Source organism: Scyliorhinus torazame, chromosome 2 (genome assembly GCF_047496885.1).
Source record: "Scyliorhinus torazame isolate Kashiwa2021f chromosome 2, sScyTor2.1, whole genome shotgun sequence".
In the NCBI taxonomy this organism is placed as follows: Eukaryota; Metazoa; Chordata; class Chondrichthyes; order Carcharhiniformes; family Scyliorhinidae; genus Scyliorhinus; species Scyliorhinus torazame.
In genome coordinates, this window is record NC_092708.1 from 221,275,789 (window position 1) to 221,291,453 (window position 15,665).

The 15,665-nt window shown below is 49.5% G+C and overlaps 1 protein-coding gene across 2 annotated transcripts in view; it reads left to right on the forward strand.

Moving 5' to 3' along the window:
- LOC140396113 (dynein regulatory complex protein 11-like) overlaps nt 1-15,665 on the forward strand; it is a 291,112-nt gene that overhangs the window by 129,873 nt on the left and 145,574 nt on the right. For both annotated transcript variants that reach the window (XM_072484239.1, XM_072484248.1), the window contains exon 12: nt 10,185-10,246. In XM_072484239.1, coding sequence (XP_072340340.1) covers nt 10,185-10,246 — 62 coding nt within the window. The remainder of the gene's footprint in view (nt 1-10,184; nt 10,247-15,665) is intronic.

Here is a 15,665-nt window from a genome sequence, read left to right on the forward strand (position 1 = left end):
ATCCATAAACCCCCTAAGCACCCTGGCCGCCGCCGGCCTCTTTCCAGTCCTCGATCTGGAACGGTCCAGTGCTGGGTCCAACACCGTATTGAAGTCCCCACCCATTATCAGGTCTCCTACCTCCAGGTCCGGAATGCGCCCCAACATGCGCTTCATGAATCCAGCATCATCCCAGTTCGGGACGTATACATTTACCAACTCCACCCACGTCCCCAGCAACTTACCGCTCACCATCACATATCGCCCTCCGTTCTCCACTACGATATTCTTGGCCTTAAATGACTCCCGCTTCCCCACCAATATTGCCACCCCTCTATTCTTCGCGTGCAGCCCCGAATGGAATACCTGTCCTACCCATCCCTTTCTTAACCTGACGTGGTCCGCCACCTTCAGATGTGTCTCTTGGAGCATGACCACGTCTGCCTTCAGTCCCTTTAAGTGCATGAACACTCGCCCCCCCCCCCCCCGCCGACACTCTTTCCCCCCCCCCGCCGACTAGCCATCTCCTTTTCTAGGCCAGTCCCGCGTCCGCGCATCCCTCGCCCTCCAGTCCCCCAGCCGGGAGACCCCCGCCCCGACCACCTCTTCTGTGTCCCATTCCCTTTCGTACAGTGCAGCAGCAACCCTTCCCCCCCCCTCCCCCCCCCCCCCCCCCCCCCCCCCCCCCGTTAGACCCGTGTCTAGCTTTTTTGCTCCCCCCATATCACTCCCGTAAGTCAGCTGACACCTGCTGACCCCGGCTTCCCCCGCCGTCCCATTGACCTCCCCGTGTGGGAGTCTCCCAATCAGTGTGCGTTCCTCCATTCCCCTTCCCGCCTTTCTTCCCTAGCGCGGGAAAACCCCTGCGCTTTCCGAAGCCTACCCCGCCCCCTCTGGCGCAGCTCCTGTCGCGGCCTTGTCTCTCTCCCCCAGCCCATGTAACATTTCCTGCGCGTGATTGACCCCCTATATACAACAAACATCAAACATCCCCCCCCACCCTCACAAACCCTCAGTTTGAGTCTAACTTTTCGGTTTGTATGAAGGTCCACGCCTCTTCAGGCGTTTCGAAGTAATAGTGTTGATCCGTGTGTGTCACCCACAGTCGCGCTGGCTGCAGCATTCCGAATTTCACTTCTTTCCGGTACAACGCCGCTTTGGCCCGGTTGAAACCCGCTCTCCGCTTTGCAACCTCCGTGCTCCAGTCCGGGTATATTCGGATCTCCGCATTGTCCCACTTGCTGCTCCGCTCCTTCTTGGCCCATTTCAGGACCCTCTCGCTGTCTGTGAAACGGTGAAATCTCACCACCATCGCCCTTGGCTGCTCGTTTGCCTTGGGCCTCCTCGCCAGCACCCGGTGTGCCCCGTCCAGCTCCAGCGACCTCGCAGGGACCTCCGCACCCATCATTGCCTCGAGCATCGTGCTCACATCTGCCCCGGCATCGGCCCCCTGCACTCCTTCAGGGAGACCCAGGATCCGCAGGTTCTTTCTCCTCGTCCTGTTCTCCAGGTCTTCGAGTCTTCCCGCCCACCTCTTGTGCAGTGCCTCGTGCTCCTCCACTCTCACCGCCTGGCCCAAGATCTCGTCCTCATTCTCACTGACTCTTTTCTGCACCTCCTGGATCTTTACCTCGTGGGCCTTCTGGGTCATCCCTAGTCCTTCAATTGCCAACAACATAGGCGCCAGCATCTCCTTCCGCAGCTCCTCGAAGCAGCGCTTGATGAACTCCTGCAGCTCCGGCCCACACTCTGCTTTGTCCCCGGCCGCCGCCATTTTGCTTTTCTTCCCTCGCTTCTCCCGTTGCTCCAATGCCACTTTTTTGGTCGTTTCACTTCTGGTCCGGTCCATAAAAGTTGAAGGAGGACCTCTCTCTTCCCTTCCCCACATGTTGTCTTCAAAACATTTCCGTTGGGGCTCCTCTAAAGAGCCCGAAAGTCCGTGATAGCGGGAGCTGCCGAATCGTGCAGCTTAGCTCCGCATAGCCGCAACCGGAAGTCCGGGACATCCTTCTTACATGTACCTTATCCAAGCCTGTTAAAATTTTATAGCTTTCTATGAGATCCCCCCTCATTCTTCTGATCTCCAGCAAATACAATCCTCACTGACTTAATCTCGCCTCATCTGTCAATCCTGCTATTCCAGGACTGGCAAACCTTCTCTGCACTCCTCCTAGAGAAAGAATATCTTTCCTCAGATGAGGAGACCAAAACTGCACACAATATTCCAGGTGTGTCCTCACCAAGGCACTGTATAATTGCAGCAAGACATCCCTGCTCTCGTAATCGAATCCTCTCGCTATGAAGGCCAACAGAGGTTGGCACGGTGGCACAGTGGTTAGCACTGCTGCCTCAGCGCCAAGGACCCGGTTTCAATTGTGGCCTTAAGTGACTGTCTGTATGGACTGTGCGCATTCTCACTGTGTCTGTGTGGGTTTCTTCTGGGTGCTCCAGTCCCTCCCACTGTCCAAAGCTGTGCAGGTTAGGTGGATTGGCTATGCTAAAATTGCCCCTTAGTGTTCAAAGATGTGCAGGTTAGGTGGGATTGTGGGAAGAGGGTGAGAGAGTAGGCCTAGATGGTCGGTGAAGACCCGATAGGCTGAATGGCCACCTTCTACACTGTATGAATTCTATGGGAACTAACCATTTGCCTTCTTTACTGCCTGTTGCACCTGTATGCTTACCTTCAGAGACTGATGTATGAGGACACCGGGGCCTCATTGCACATTCCCCTCCTAAATTATGGCCATTCAGATCTGCCTCTCTGCTTTTGCTACCAAGGTGGATAACCTTGACATTTATTCAAATTATACTGCAACTGCCATTCAGTTTCCCACTCCTAAAGCATGTACAAATCACACTGAAGCATCTTTGTATCCTCTTTACAACTCACCCTCCCTCCCAGCTTTGTGTCATCTGCAAATTTGGAGATATTACATTTTGTTCTGTCATCTAAATCATTGATATCTATTATGAATTGTTAGGGACCCAGCACCTAGCTGTGGTACCCCGCGAGTTACTGCCTTGCATTTGGAAAAAGATCCATTTATTCCTACTGTTTGTTTCCTGTCTGCCAACCAGTTTTCTATCCATCTTAATACATTAACGTTAATCCCATGTGTTTTAATTTTGCACACTTATCACTCATGTGGGACTTTTCGAAAGCCTTCTGAAAGTCCAAATAAACCGGATCAACTGCTTCCCGTTCATCAACTATACTAGTTACGTCTTTGAAGAATTCCAGTAGATTTGTCCAGCATGATTTTCTCTTCATGAATCTATGCTGACTCTTTTCAATCCTGTTGTTGCTTTCCAAGTGTTCTGCTATAAAATATTTGATAATGGATTTTAGAATTTTCCCCAGTACCAACGTCAGGCTAACCTGTCTATAATTCCCTGTTTTCTCTACACCTCCTTTTTTATTTAGTGGGATTACATTAGCTACCCTCCAATCTTTAGGAACTGTTCCAGAGTCTATAGGATCCTGGAAGATGACCACCAATGCATCCACTATTTCTGGACCCACTTCCTTAAGTACTCTGGGCTGTAGATTGTTAACCCCTGGGGATTTATTGGCCTTCAATTTCCCAACACCATTTCTCTACGAATATTGATTTCCTTCAGTTCCCCCTCTCACTAAGCCCTATATCATACTCCCAAGTGCCTATCTGTGTCCTCAGCCAGTCTGTCTCATTTCCTCAGGCTCCTTGCATTAATATAATGTTCCATTTAACCTTGCTGGACTCACTTCTTTCTTACCTAGCCTACGTTTTATTTATCTTTCAGACACACTCAGTTGCGTTTTAACTTCAAATTCCATCTCTTTTTCTCCCCCCCACTGAACTACTTGTCAGGATCCCATCCTCTTGCCAATTTTGTTTACATCTGCCCCAACAGCACTAGCAAACCTCTCCGTGATGACGTTGGTCCCGTTCCTGTTCACATGTAACTTGTTTAACTTGTACAGGTGCCCCCTCCCCCAGAAACAGACCCAATGCCTCAGTAATCTAAAGCCTTCCCTCCTGCACCATCTCTCCAACTACGCATTCATCTGCTCGATTGTGCAGCACCGGGATTAATCCGGAGATCACTTCCTTTGAACTCCAGCTTTTCAATTTCCTGCCTAACTGCCTAAAGTCTGCTTGCAAGACCTCATTGCTGTTTTTTCCAATGTCATTCATTTCAAAATGGACCACGATGTCTGGCTGTTCACCCTCCCCTTCAGAATCCCCTGCAGCCATTCTGTGATATCCTTAACCCTGGCAATGGGGATGAAACACACCATTCTGGAGCCACATCTAAATCACAGAAATGCCTGGCTACTCCCTTCACTAACGAATCCCCTACCACTATTGCTCTTCCACATTTCCTCCCCTGAGCAGTTGGGTTACCCACTGTGCCATGGCCTTGGCTATGGCTGACCTCCACAGAGGAACCATCAATCTCGCCATTGTCCAAGGCTGAAAAACAGTTTACGAGTGGGATGCATACAGGTGATTCCCTTACTACCTGCCTGGTCCCCTCCTCTATCTGTTGGTCCCCCATTCTCTCTCTGCCTGAACTTCCTTCACTACAGGGTGACCACGTCCTAAGTAGAATATATAGAGTAGAAAAATCTTATTCTTGTTTGTGTCAGACAATCTACCAGAGCCCCTTAACTCAAGTGAAGAAATTTTGTTTTGAAGTATTAATTATCTGAAGATTTAAAGTTTTACTTACAATCTAAGCTGAAATCAAAATCCCATTATTTCCCCTATTGCTTGTAATTTCTTTCTTATTGTATGTAGCCCCTTGATTCACATTTTTTTTCTAATTTCCAGCTACTTGATAACTCTCCCTAAAAGCAGTTTCTCACCAACCAATGATCTTCATCTTTTTCCTGTGATGTTCAGCACTAGGTGCTGCTGACTTCCTGTCCAGATGCCCTCCTTTCACACACTCCTCTAGCTGTTGCTGACTGCCTGTCCCTGTATCCTCCTCTCACACTCTCCTCTAGATGTTGGCTGCATGTCCCAGTGTCCTCCTCACACACTCTCCCCTAGGTGCTGCTTACTGTCTCCCAGTGTCCTCTTGCACTCTCCTCTAGGTGCTGCTGACTGTCTGTCCTAGAGTCCTCCTCTCGCACTCTCCTCTAGGTGCTGCTGACTGTCTGTCCTAGAGTCCTCCTCTCACACTCTCCTCTAGGTGCTGTAGACTGCCTGTCCCAGTGTCCTCTCGCATTCTCCTCTAGGTGCTGCTGACTGTCTGTCCTAGTGTCCTCCTCTCGCACTCTCCTCTAGGTGCTGCTGACTGTCCCAGTGTCCTCCTCTCGCACTCTCCTCTAGTTGCTGCTGCCAGTATCAATGTCTGCCTCTCGTAGTCTCCTCGTGGTGCTGCTGACTACCTGTCCTGACGTCCTCCTCGCACATTGTCCTCTAGGTGTTAGTGACTGCCTGTCCCGGTGTCCTCTTCTTGCCTTCTCCTCTTTTATTGCCCATCCCTAATTTCTCTTGCAAATGTGCGCCGCCACCTTGAACTCTGCTGTCCAAGTGGTGAAGTTACACCCACAGTATTGTTAGGGAGGAGGATTCAGGTGCTTTGACCCAGTGACAGTGAACAAATGACAATATAGTTTCAAGTCGGGATGTTAAGTGACTTGCAGGAGAACGTGCAGGTGCTGGCATTCCTATGCATTTGCTCCCCTTGTTCTTCTAGGTGGTTAGAGTGACCAGTTTGGTAGGTACTGTCCAAGAAGCCTTGGTGTACTATTACAGTGCATCTATGGTACACACATCTGCAAATGTGCACTGGTGATGAAGGAGTGAATGTTTGAAGGTGATGGATAGGGTGCAAACAAATGGAAACCTTGTCCTGGATGGTGTCAAGCATCTTGAGTTGTTGGAGCTGCACTCATGCAGGAAAGTAGTGTATTCCATTACATTCCTGACTTGTGTCTTGTAGATAATGGGTTTTCAGGAGTCAGAAGGAGTTACTTGCTGCATAATTCGCAACTTCTCACCTGCACTTGTCGCCACAGTATTTATAAAGGTGGTCCAGTTCATTTGATGGTAAGTGGTAACCAGGATGTGGAGGTGTTCATGACTCCTGTACCATATTCAGTGGGAAATTGATAATGGACAGTCCCTCCATCTGCCTCAAATTGTGTTCCCTTTTGTCCAGTATGAAACATGGAGACAGTTAATCTGGAAACTCCATAGTCTTTAGGTATTGGCCTATCCTTAAACAATGAAATGTGTGAATTTTACAGATAGCTATGAGGTACCCTCACACATGCCCATATAAATTAGGTATTTGCCAGAGATTTTATACCGTCTAAATGCCAAAAAGTCACAAAGTTTATAGCAGACATAGAATTTATGGCACAGAGTCAGGCCCTTCGGCCCAAACTGGTCCATGCTAACCAAATGCCCATCCTAGCTAACCCCATTTGCCTGCATTTGGCCCATATCCCACTAAACCTTTAAATGGTCGGCGCCCCGTGGTGATCTTGCGGCGAGCGGGGCGGAAGAATCCAGCCCTGTATGTTTCAGTGGTATCACCTTTCATTCTTCTAAATTCCAATGAGTAGAGTCCCAACCTGTTTAAACTTTGGTCATAAGACAATCTCTCCATACCGAGGATCATCCAAGGGAACCTTCCCTGAACCGCCTCCAATGAAATAATATCTTCCCTTAACCAAGGCGACCAAAACTGTTCACAGTGTGCCAGATGTGGTCTCACCAGTACCTTGTACAGCTGCAGCAAGTCTTCCCTACTCTTATACTCCAACCCCCTTGGAATAAGGATCAACATTCCATTAGCTTTCCTAGTTATCTGCTATATCTGTGTGCTAGCTTTCTGTGTTTTGGGCACAAGTACCCCCAAGTGTTGGAACTTTCTGCAGTTTTTCTCCATTTAAATAATACTGTTTTTTTGATCTCCCTTCCAAAATGAACAACTTCACATTTTCCACATTATACTGCATTTGCCAACGTTTTGCCCACTTACTTAACCTATCAATGTCTCTTTGCAAACTTTGTATTCCTCTCGCAACTTGCCTTTCCAGCTATTTTTGTGTTGTCTGCAAATTTCTCTTTCTTTCTCCAAGTCATTCATATATATTGTAAACAGTTGTGGTCCCAGCACTGATCCCTGTGGAACCCCACTGGTTACAGGTCACTAACCTGAAAAAGAACCCCTTACCCCACTCACTGTTTCCTGCCCATTAGCCAATTCTCTATCCAATATACTACCTCCAACACCACAGGCTCTTTTATGACTTGATCTTTTGTGAGGTACCTTGTTAAATGCCTTCTGGGAGTCCAAATTTTATGTAATTGGCAGAAGAAGCAAAGTTGAGATGAGGAAAAACCTTTTCACCCAGTGTGCGGTTAGAATTTGGAATTCCCTGCCTGAGAGTATGGTGGAGGCAGGATCAATTGAGGAATTCAAAAGGGAATTGAATTATTATCTGAGAAGGAAAACTGTGCAGAGCTACAGGAAAAAGGCAGGGAAGCGGCACTAGGTGAATTGCTTCTGGAGAGAACCTGCACAGATAGGTAGGGCTGAATGACCTCTTTCAGTGCTGTTAGAATTCAAAGATGATTCTATGGAGCCAGTTCTAGGGCAGCAGCTCAGTAATCCTAGCAATCTGCTGCAAGATAGATTATTAGGCTGCTATGTGATCCTGTAGTTTAAGAAACCGTGAGAGAGAGAGGTGACAGCAGCTTCAGAAATATTAAAAGAGATCTAGTGGGGCAGCAGCTTCAGAAACTGTGTGTGTGAGAGAGAGAGAGAGGTGATAGCAGCTCAAGAAACATTGAGAGAGATTAAGTGGGGCAGCAACTTCGGAAACAGTGAGAGGGAGTGTGGTAAACCACTGTTGCACCTGTATTAGGTGATGTACGGTAGGACCTGTGCAACAAGTTCGCCGGTGGTCCCTGCCTGTATAAATATGCGCGTCGTCTTTGTCCAATTGATCGTGCCTCAGGGAGAAAGAGTGTGTGCGGGGTCAACAGCTTCAGAGACAGTGTGACAGAGAGAGAGGGACAGTACCTTCAGAAACAGAAAGAGAGAGAGGGAGAGAGCAGGAACAACAGCTTCATAAACACAGAGAGAGAGAGAGAAGGGACAGTGGCTTCAGATACAGTGTGACAGAAAGAGGGGACAGCAGCTTCAGAAACAGAGAGCGGGGAAAACAAATTCAGAAACCGGGAGAGAGAGCAGGGCTTCAGCTTTAGAAACAGCGAGAGAGATAGGGCGGGAACAACAGATTCAGAAACAGTGAGAGAGAGCAGGCAGCAGCTTTAGAAACAGCGTGAGAGAGAGAGAGCGGGGTGAGCAGCTTTAGAAACAGTGAGATAGAGGATGGGAACAGCAGCTTCAGAAGCTTTGAGAAAGAGAGCAAGAACAGCAGATTCAGAGATAGTGTGACAGAGAGAGAGAGGACAACAGATTTAGAAACAGAGAGAGAGCGGGGGACAGCAGATTTTGAAACTGAAAGAAAGAGATCAGGAACAGCAGCTTCAGAAACAGTGATATAGAGAGAGAATGGGAACAGCAGCTTCAGAAACTGAGAGAGAGCAAGAACAGCAGATACAGAGATAGTGTGACATTGAGAAAGGGGACAGCAGATACAGAGATAATGTGACATTGAGAAAGGGGACAGCAGATACAGAGATAATGTGACACTGAGAAAGGGGACAGCAGATACAGAGATAGTGTGACATTGAGAAAAGGGACAGCAGATACAGAGATAGTGTGACATTGAGAAAGGGGACAGCAGATACAGAGATAGTGTGACATTGAGAAAGGGGACAGCAGATACAGAGATAGTGTGACATTGAGAAAGGGGACAGCAGATACAGAGATAGTGTGACATTGAGAAAGGGGACAGCAGATACAGAGATAGTGTGACATTGAGAAAGGGGACAGCAGATACAGAGATAGTGTGACATTGAGAAAGGGGACAGCAGATTCAGAAACGGTGTGACAGAGAGAGGGGACAACAGTTTCAGAAACAGAGAGAGCAGGGACAGCAGATTGAGAAACAGAGAATGAGAGAGCGGGGAGAGCAGTTTCAGAAACAGAGAGAGAGAGAGGATAGCAGCTTCAGAAACATTGAGAGAGAGAGAGAGAGAGCAGGGAAAGCAGACTGAGAAACAGAAAGTGAGAGCGTGGGGAGAGCAGCTTCAGAAGCAGTGCGACAGAGAGGAAGGACAGCAGATACAGAGATAGTGTGACATTGAGAAAGGGGACAGCAGATACAGAGATAGTGTGACATTGAGAAAGGGGACAGCAGATTCAGAAACGGTGTGACAGAGAGAGGGGACAACAGTTTCAGAAACAGAGAGAGCAGGGACAGCAGATTGAGAAACAGAGAATGAGAGAGCGGGGAGAGCAGTTTCAGAAACAGAGAGAGAGAGAGGATAGCAGCTTCAGAAACATTGAGAGAGAGAGAGAGAGAGCAGGGAAAGCAGACTGAGAAACAGAAAGTGAGAGCGTGGGGAGAGCAGCTTCAGAAGCAGTGCGACAGAGAGGAAGGACAGCAGATTCAGAGATAGTGTGACATTGAGAGAGGAGACAGCAGATTCAGAAACAGTGTGACAAGAGAGGGGACAACAGATTCAGAAACAGAGAGAGAGCGGGGACGGCAGATTTTGAAACCGAGAGAGAGAGAGCAGGAGAACATTGTCAAAAACAGTGAGATAGAGAGAGAGAGAGAGAGCGAAGACAGCAGCTTCATAAACAGAGAGAGAGAGAATGCGGGTGCAGCAACTTCAGAAACAGAGAGAGAGGAAGAGCGGGAACAGTAGCTTCAAAAACTGAGAGCAAGAGTGGGCTGCAGTTCAGAAACAGTGAGATAAAGAGAGTTGGAACATCAGCTTCAGAAACAATGGGAGAAAGAGAAAGGACAGCCGATTCAGAGGTAGTGAGACAGAGAGAGAGAGAGGGGACAGCAGATTCAGAAACAGTGGGAGAGAGCAGGGACAGCAACTTCGTAAATAATAATAATCTTTGTTAGTGTCACAAGTAGGCTGACATTAACACTGCAATGAAGTTACTGTAAATAGTGATTATGTTAATAAATTCTACATTTCTCAATTTTAGTTGAGGCAGCAATTCACAAGATTCCTTTTAATCATGTATTTGAACATTGAATAATGTCAGTGAAATGATGTGAGATGTTTTAATTCCATTCATTTATTGTGTTTTTGGGTTTCATGCAGAAAAAAGGCAAGAAAGGAAAGAAGAAGAAGAAGAAGAAAGGAAAAGACCTAACTGTTAACAGGTAGTGGTCAAACTGTAAACTGCCATATTGTGTGTCATGAAGAAATACTGTGCAGATGACATGTGAACAAGGAGCAGAAGATTTTGGCTCCGCCATTTAATAAAATCATGGCTGATCTGATAGTTACCTAAAATCTGCATTCCGCCTACTCCTCGATAACCAATCACACCCTTGCTTGCCAATACTTTATCTGTAGTGGATTGAGGTGCCTGTCTCTTTAAGACTGCACAATAGAGGAGGGTCACCTGGCTCCGGGGATCAATGGAGACTCAGATTGGGTGATCACCCCAGAGAATGGAGTCCCCTCCCGGGCAGAATGCATTTGGGAGCCATGTAGTAACGATGTAAAGACTGGAGCAACAGCTCCATGCATCTCCGCTCCGTGCTGCTCCAGAGCAGCGAAACCAGTGGCCTCTGTAACATTTTTGCTTGTTCTGAATAAACTCTGTTTGTTCGCATGAAGAGCCTGTGGTAGTCACCACTGATGTATATATTAGGTGATTTGTTGTAAGGCCCTGTACTACAGGTACGGGGGTAGTTCCCTGCCTGCGGGCTCTGCCCAGAAGGCGGAGTATAAATATGTGTGCTCCCTATACAGCAGCCATTTCGCCAGCTGCTGTAGGAGGCCACACATCTTAGTGTAATAAAGCCTCAGTTGCATTCAACTCTCGTCTTGGCGTAATTGATCATGCATCAATTTATTACACTAAAGTTTTCAGAAGATGGACCTCCGTATCAAGCCGGATCGCCTGCAGCTGGATCCGCAATCAGGCAACGCCAAAAAGGACTTTGAACATTGGCTAGCCTGTTTAGAAGCTTACATCAGGTCTGCACCAGACCCAATTCCGGAAGCTCAGAAGATTCAGATCCTCTACACGCGGCTAAGATCCAACGTCTTTCCGCTTATCCAGGACGCGCCGAACTACGACGAAGCCATGGCGCAATTGAAAGAAAACTACGCTCAGAGGACTAACATGCTTTACGCCAGACACATCCTCTCCACGCGCAGCCAACTCCCTGGTGAGTCAGTAGAAGACTTCTGGCGTGCTCTAATTCCCCTAGTCAGAGACTGTGACTGTCAGGCCGTCACGGCCATGGAACACTCGAACTTGCTTATGAGGGACGCTTTTTTTTTTACGGGGATAGGGTCGGATTACATCCGCCAACGCCTTTTACAAGGGGCCACACTCGACCTCGCGGCAACCAAAAAGCTTGCGTTCTCGATGACGGTCGCCTCGCGCAACATCCAGGCTTACACCCCTCTTCCTACGCATTGTGGACTCCGCAGACAGCCGCCCCATCGGGGACCCCACTCAGCCTGTGCTGCGCGGCAGCCAACCAATCCCGGGGGCCCCAAATGTTACTTCTGTGGGCACCCAAAACACCCCCGACAACGCTGCCCAGCCCGGAGCACCCTATGCAAGGCCTGCGGCAAAAAGGGGCACTTCGCAGCGGTGTGCGAGGCCCGTTCAGTCGCCGCTATTGTTCCGACCCCCCCCCCCTCGCGGTACGGCCAGTGGGCGCCGCCATCTTCCCCTCCTCAGATCACGCACGGCCAGTGGGCGCCGCCATCTTCCCCTCCTCAGATCACGCACGGCCAGTGGGCGCCGCCATCTTCCCCTCCTCGGATCACTTGCGGCACGTGAGCGCCGCCATCTTGTTCGACCCCCACCACGTGCGGCTCATGGGCGCCGCCATCGTGTCCTCCCCAGGAACATCAAGCGCCGCCATCTTGTCTCCCCCACGGCACGTGTGGCCCGTGGGCGCTGCCATCTTACCAGCACCCATGCCCCCCGGGCACCCCATCGTCTGCCACCATCGACGATCAGTCGCGTCTTGCTTCGGTCACAATTGACCAGTCTCGCCCACACAACCTAGCAACTGCCTCTACAAACATGAAAATCGATGGGCAGGAGATCTCCTGCCTTCTGGACTCCGGGAGCACCGAGAGCTTCATTCATCCCGATATGGTAAGGTGCTGCTCCCTCGCAGTACACCCCGCCAATCAGAGAATCTTCCTGGCCTCCGGGTCCCACTCTGTGGCGATCCAGGGGTACTGCATAGCCACTCTCACTGTCCAGGGCATGGCGTTTACCGGCTTCCGCCTCTACGTCCTCCCCAACCTCTGCGCTGCCTTACTACTCGGCCTGGACTTCCAGTGCAACCTCCAGAGCCTAACATTGAAATTTGGTGGGCCCCTACCACCCCTAACTGTGTGCGGCCTCGTGACCCTAAAGGTCGACCCACCTTCCCTATTTGCAAACTTAACCCCAGATTGCAAATCCGTTGCCACCAGGAGCAGACGGTACAGCGCCCAGGACAGGACCTTCATCAGGTCCGAAGTCCAGCGATTGCTTCGGGAAGGCATCAACGAGGCCAGCAACAGCCCCTGGAGAGCCCAAGTGGTAGTGGTGAAAACTGGGGAGAAACACAGAATGGTCGTGGACTACAGTCAGACCATCAATAGGTACACGCAGCTCGACGCGTACCCCCTCCCACGCATATCTGATATGGTCAATCAGATTGCACAGTACAGGGTCTTCTCAACTGTGGACCTTAAATCCGCCTACCACCAGCTCCCCATCCGTAAGGCGGACCGCCCATACAACGCCTTCGAGGCAGATGGCTGCCTTTACCACTTTATCAGGGTTCCTTTCGGCATCACCAATGGGGTCTCGGTTTCCAACGGGAAATAGACCGAATGGTCGACTGGTACGGGCTGCGGGCTATTTCCTGTACCGTGACAATGTCACCATCTGCGGCCACGATCAGCAGGACCATGACGCCAACCTTGCCAAATTTCTCCGCACCACTACTCTCCTCAACCTCACTTACAACAAGGAGAAGTGTGTGTTCAGCACGAACCGCTTAGCCATCCTCGGCTATGTGGTCCAGAACGGAGTTCTGGGGCCCGATCCCGACTGCATGCGCTCCCTCATGGAACTCCCCCTCCCCCACTGCCCCAAAGCCCTCAAAAGTTGCCTGGGGTTCTTTTCTTACTATGCCCAGTGGGTCCCAAATTATGCGGACAAGGCGTGCCCACTCATCCACTCATCCAATCCACACGTTTTCCTCTAACGGCCGAGGCTCACCAGGTCTTCAACCGTATTAAGGTCGACATCACCAAGGCCGCGATGCACGCAATCGACGAGACGCTCCCTTTCTAAGTCGAGAGCGACGCATCAGACGTCGCTCTGGCCTCCACCCTCAACCAGGCAGGCAGGCCCGTGGCATTCTTTTCACGAACCCTTCATGCCTCCGAAATTCAGCACTCCTCCGTCGAAAAGGAGGCCCAAGCCATCGTTGAAGCTGTGCGACATTGGAGGCATTACCTGGCCGGCAGGAGATTCACTCTCCTCACTGACCAACGGTCGGTAGCCTTCTCGTTTAACAACACACAGCGGGGCAAGATCAAAAACGATAAAATCTTGAGGTGGAGGATTGAGCTCTCCACCTACAATTGCGAGATTTTGTATCGCCTTGGTAAGCTCAACGAGCTCCCCAATGCCCTATCCCGAGGTACATGTGCCAGCGCACAGGTGGACCGACTCCGGACTCTGCATGACAACCTTTGCCACCTGGGACTCACACGTTTGTACCACTTCATCAAGGCCCGCAATCTGCCCTACTCCGTCGAGGAAGTCAGGGCATTCACCAGAGACTGCCAGGTCTGCGCAGAGTGTAAACCACACTTCTACCGGCCGGACCGTGCACGCCTGGTGAAGACCTCCCGTCCCTTTGAATGCCTCAGCGTGGACTTCAAAGGGCCCTTCCCCTCCACCAACCGTAACACGTACTTCCTCAGTGTGGTCAATGAGTACTCCAGATTCCCCTTCGTCATCCCCTGCCCCGACATGACGTCTGCCACCGTCATCAAAGCTTCTTCACTCTGTTTGGCTTCCCCGCCTACATCCACAGCGACAGGGGATCCTCATTCATAAGATCAAAAGACCATAAGACATAGGAGCGGAAGTAAGGCCATTCGGCCCATCGAGTCCACTCCACCATTCAATCATGGCTGATTTCAACTCCATTTACCCGCTCTCTCTCCATAGCCCTTAATTCCTCGAGAAATCAAGAATTTATCAACTTCTGTCTTAAAGACACTCAACGTCCCGGCCTCCACCGCCCTCTGTGGCAATGAATTCCACAGACCCACCACTCTCTGGCTGAAGAAATTTCTCCTCATCTCTGTTCTAAGGTGACTCCCTTTTATTCTAAGGCTGTGCCCCCGGGTCCTAGATCTCCCCTCAACCTCCTAAACTCCAATGAATATAATCCCAGGATCCTCAGACGTTCATCGTATGTTAGGCCTACCATTCCTGGGATCATCCGTGTGAATCTCCGCTGGACCCGCTCCAGTGCCAGTATGTCCTTCCTGAGGTGTGGGGCCCAAATTTGCTCACAGTATTCTAAATGGGGCCTAACTAGTGCTTTATAAAGCTTCAGAAGTACATCCCTGCTTTTATATTCCAAGCCTCTTGAGATAAATGACAACATTGCATTTGCTTTCTTAACTACGGACTCAACCTGCAAGTTTACCTTTAGAGAATCCTGGACTAGGACTCCCAAGTCCCTTTGCACTTCAGCATTATGGATTTTGTCACCGTTTAGAAAATAGTCCATGCTTCTATTCTTTTTTCCAAAGTGCAAGACCTCGCACTTGCCCACGTTGAATTTCATCAGCCATTTCTTGGACCACTCTCCTAAACTGTCTAAATCTTTCTGCAGCCTCCCCACCTCCTCCATACTACCTGCCCCTCCACCTATCTTTGTATCATCGGCAAACTTAGCCAGAATGCCCCCAGTCCCATAATCTAGATCATTAATATATAAAGAGAACAGCTGTGGTCCCAACACTGAACCCTGCGGGACACCACTCGTCACCGGTTGCCATTCCGAAAAAGAACCTTTTATCCCAACTCTCTGCCTTCTGCCTGACAGCCAATCGTCAATCCATGTTAGTACCTTGCCTCGAATACCATGGGCCCTTATTTTACTCAGCAGTCTCCCGTGAGGCATCTTATCAAAGGCCTTTTGGAAGTCAAGATAGATAACATCCATTGGCTCTCCTTGGTCTAACCTATTTGTTATCTCTTCAAAGAACTCTAACAGGTTTGTCAGGCACGACCTCCCCTTACTAAATCCATGCTGACTTGTCCTAATCCGACCCTGCACTTCCAAGAATTTAGAAATCTCATCCTTAACAATGGATTCTACAATCTTGCCAACAACCGAGGTTAGGCTAATTGGCCTATAATTTTCCATCTTTTTCCTTGTTCCCTTCTTGAACAGGGCGGTTACAACAGGGATTTTCCAATCCTCTGGGACGTTCCCTGACTCCAGTGACTTTTGAAAGATCATAACTAACGCCACCACTATTTCTTCAGCTATCTCCTTTAGAACTCTAGGATGTAGC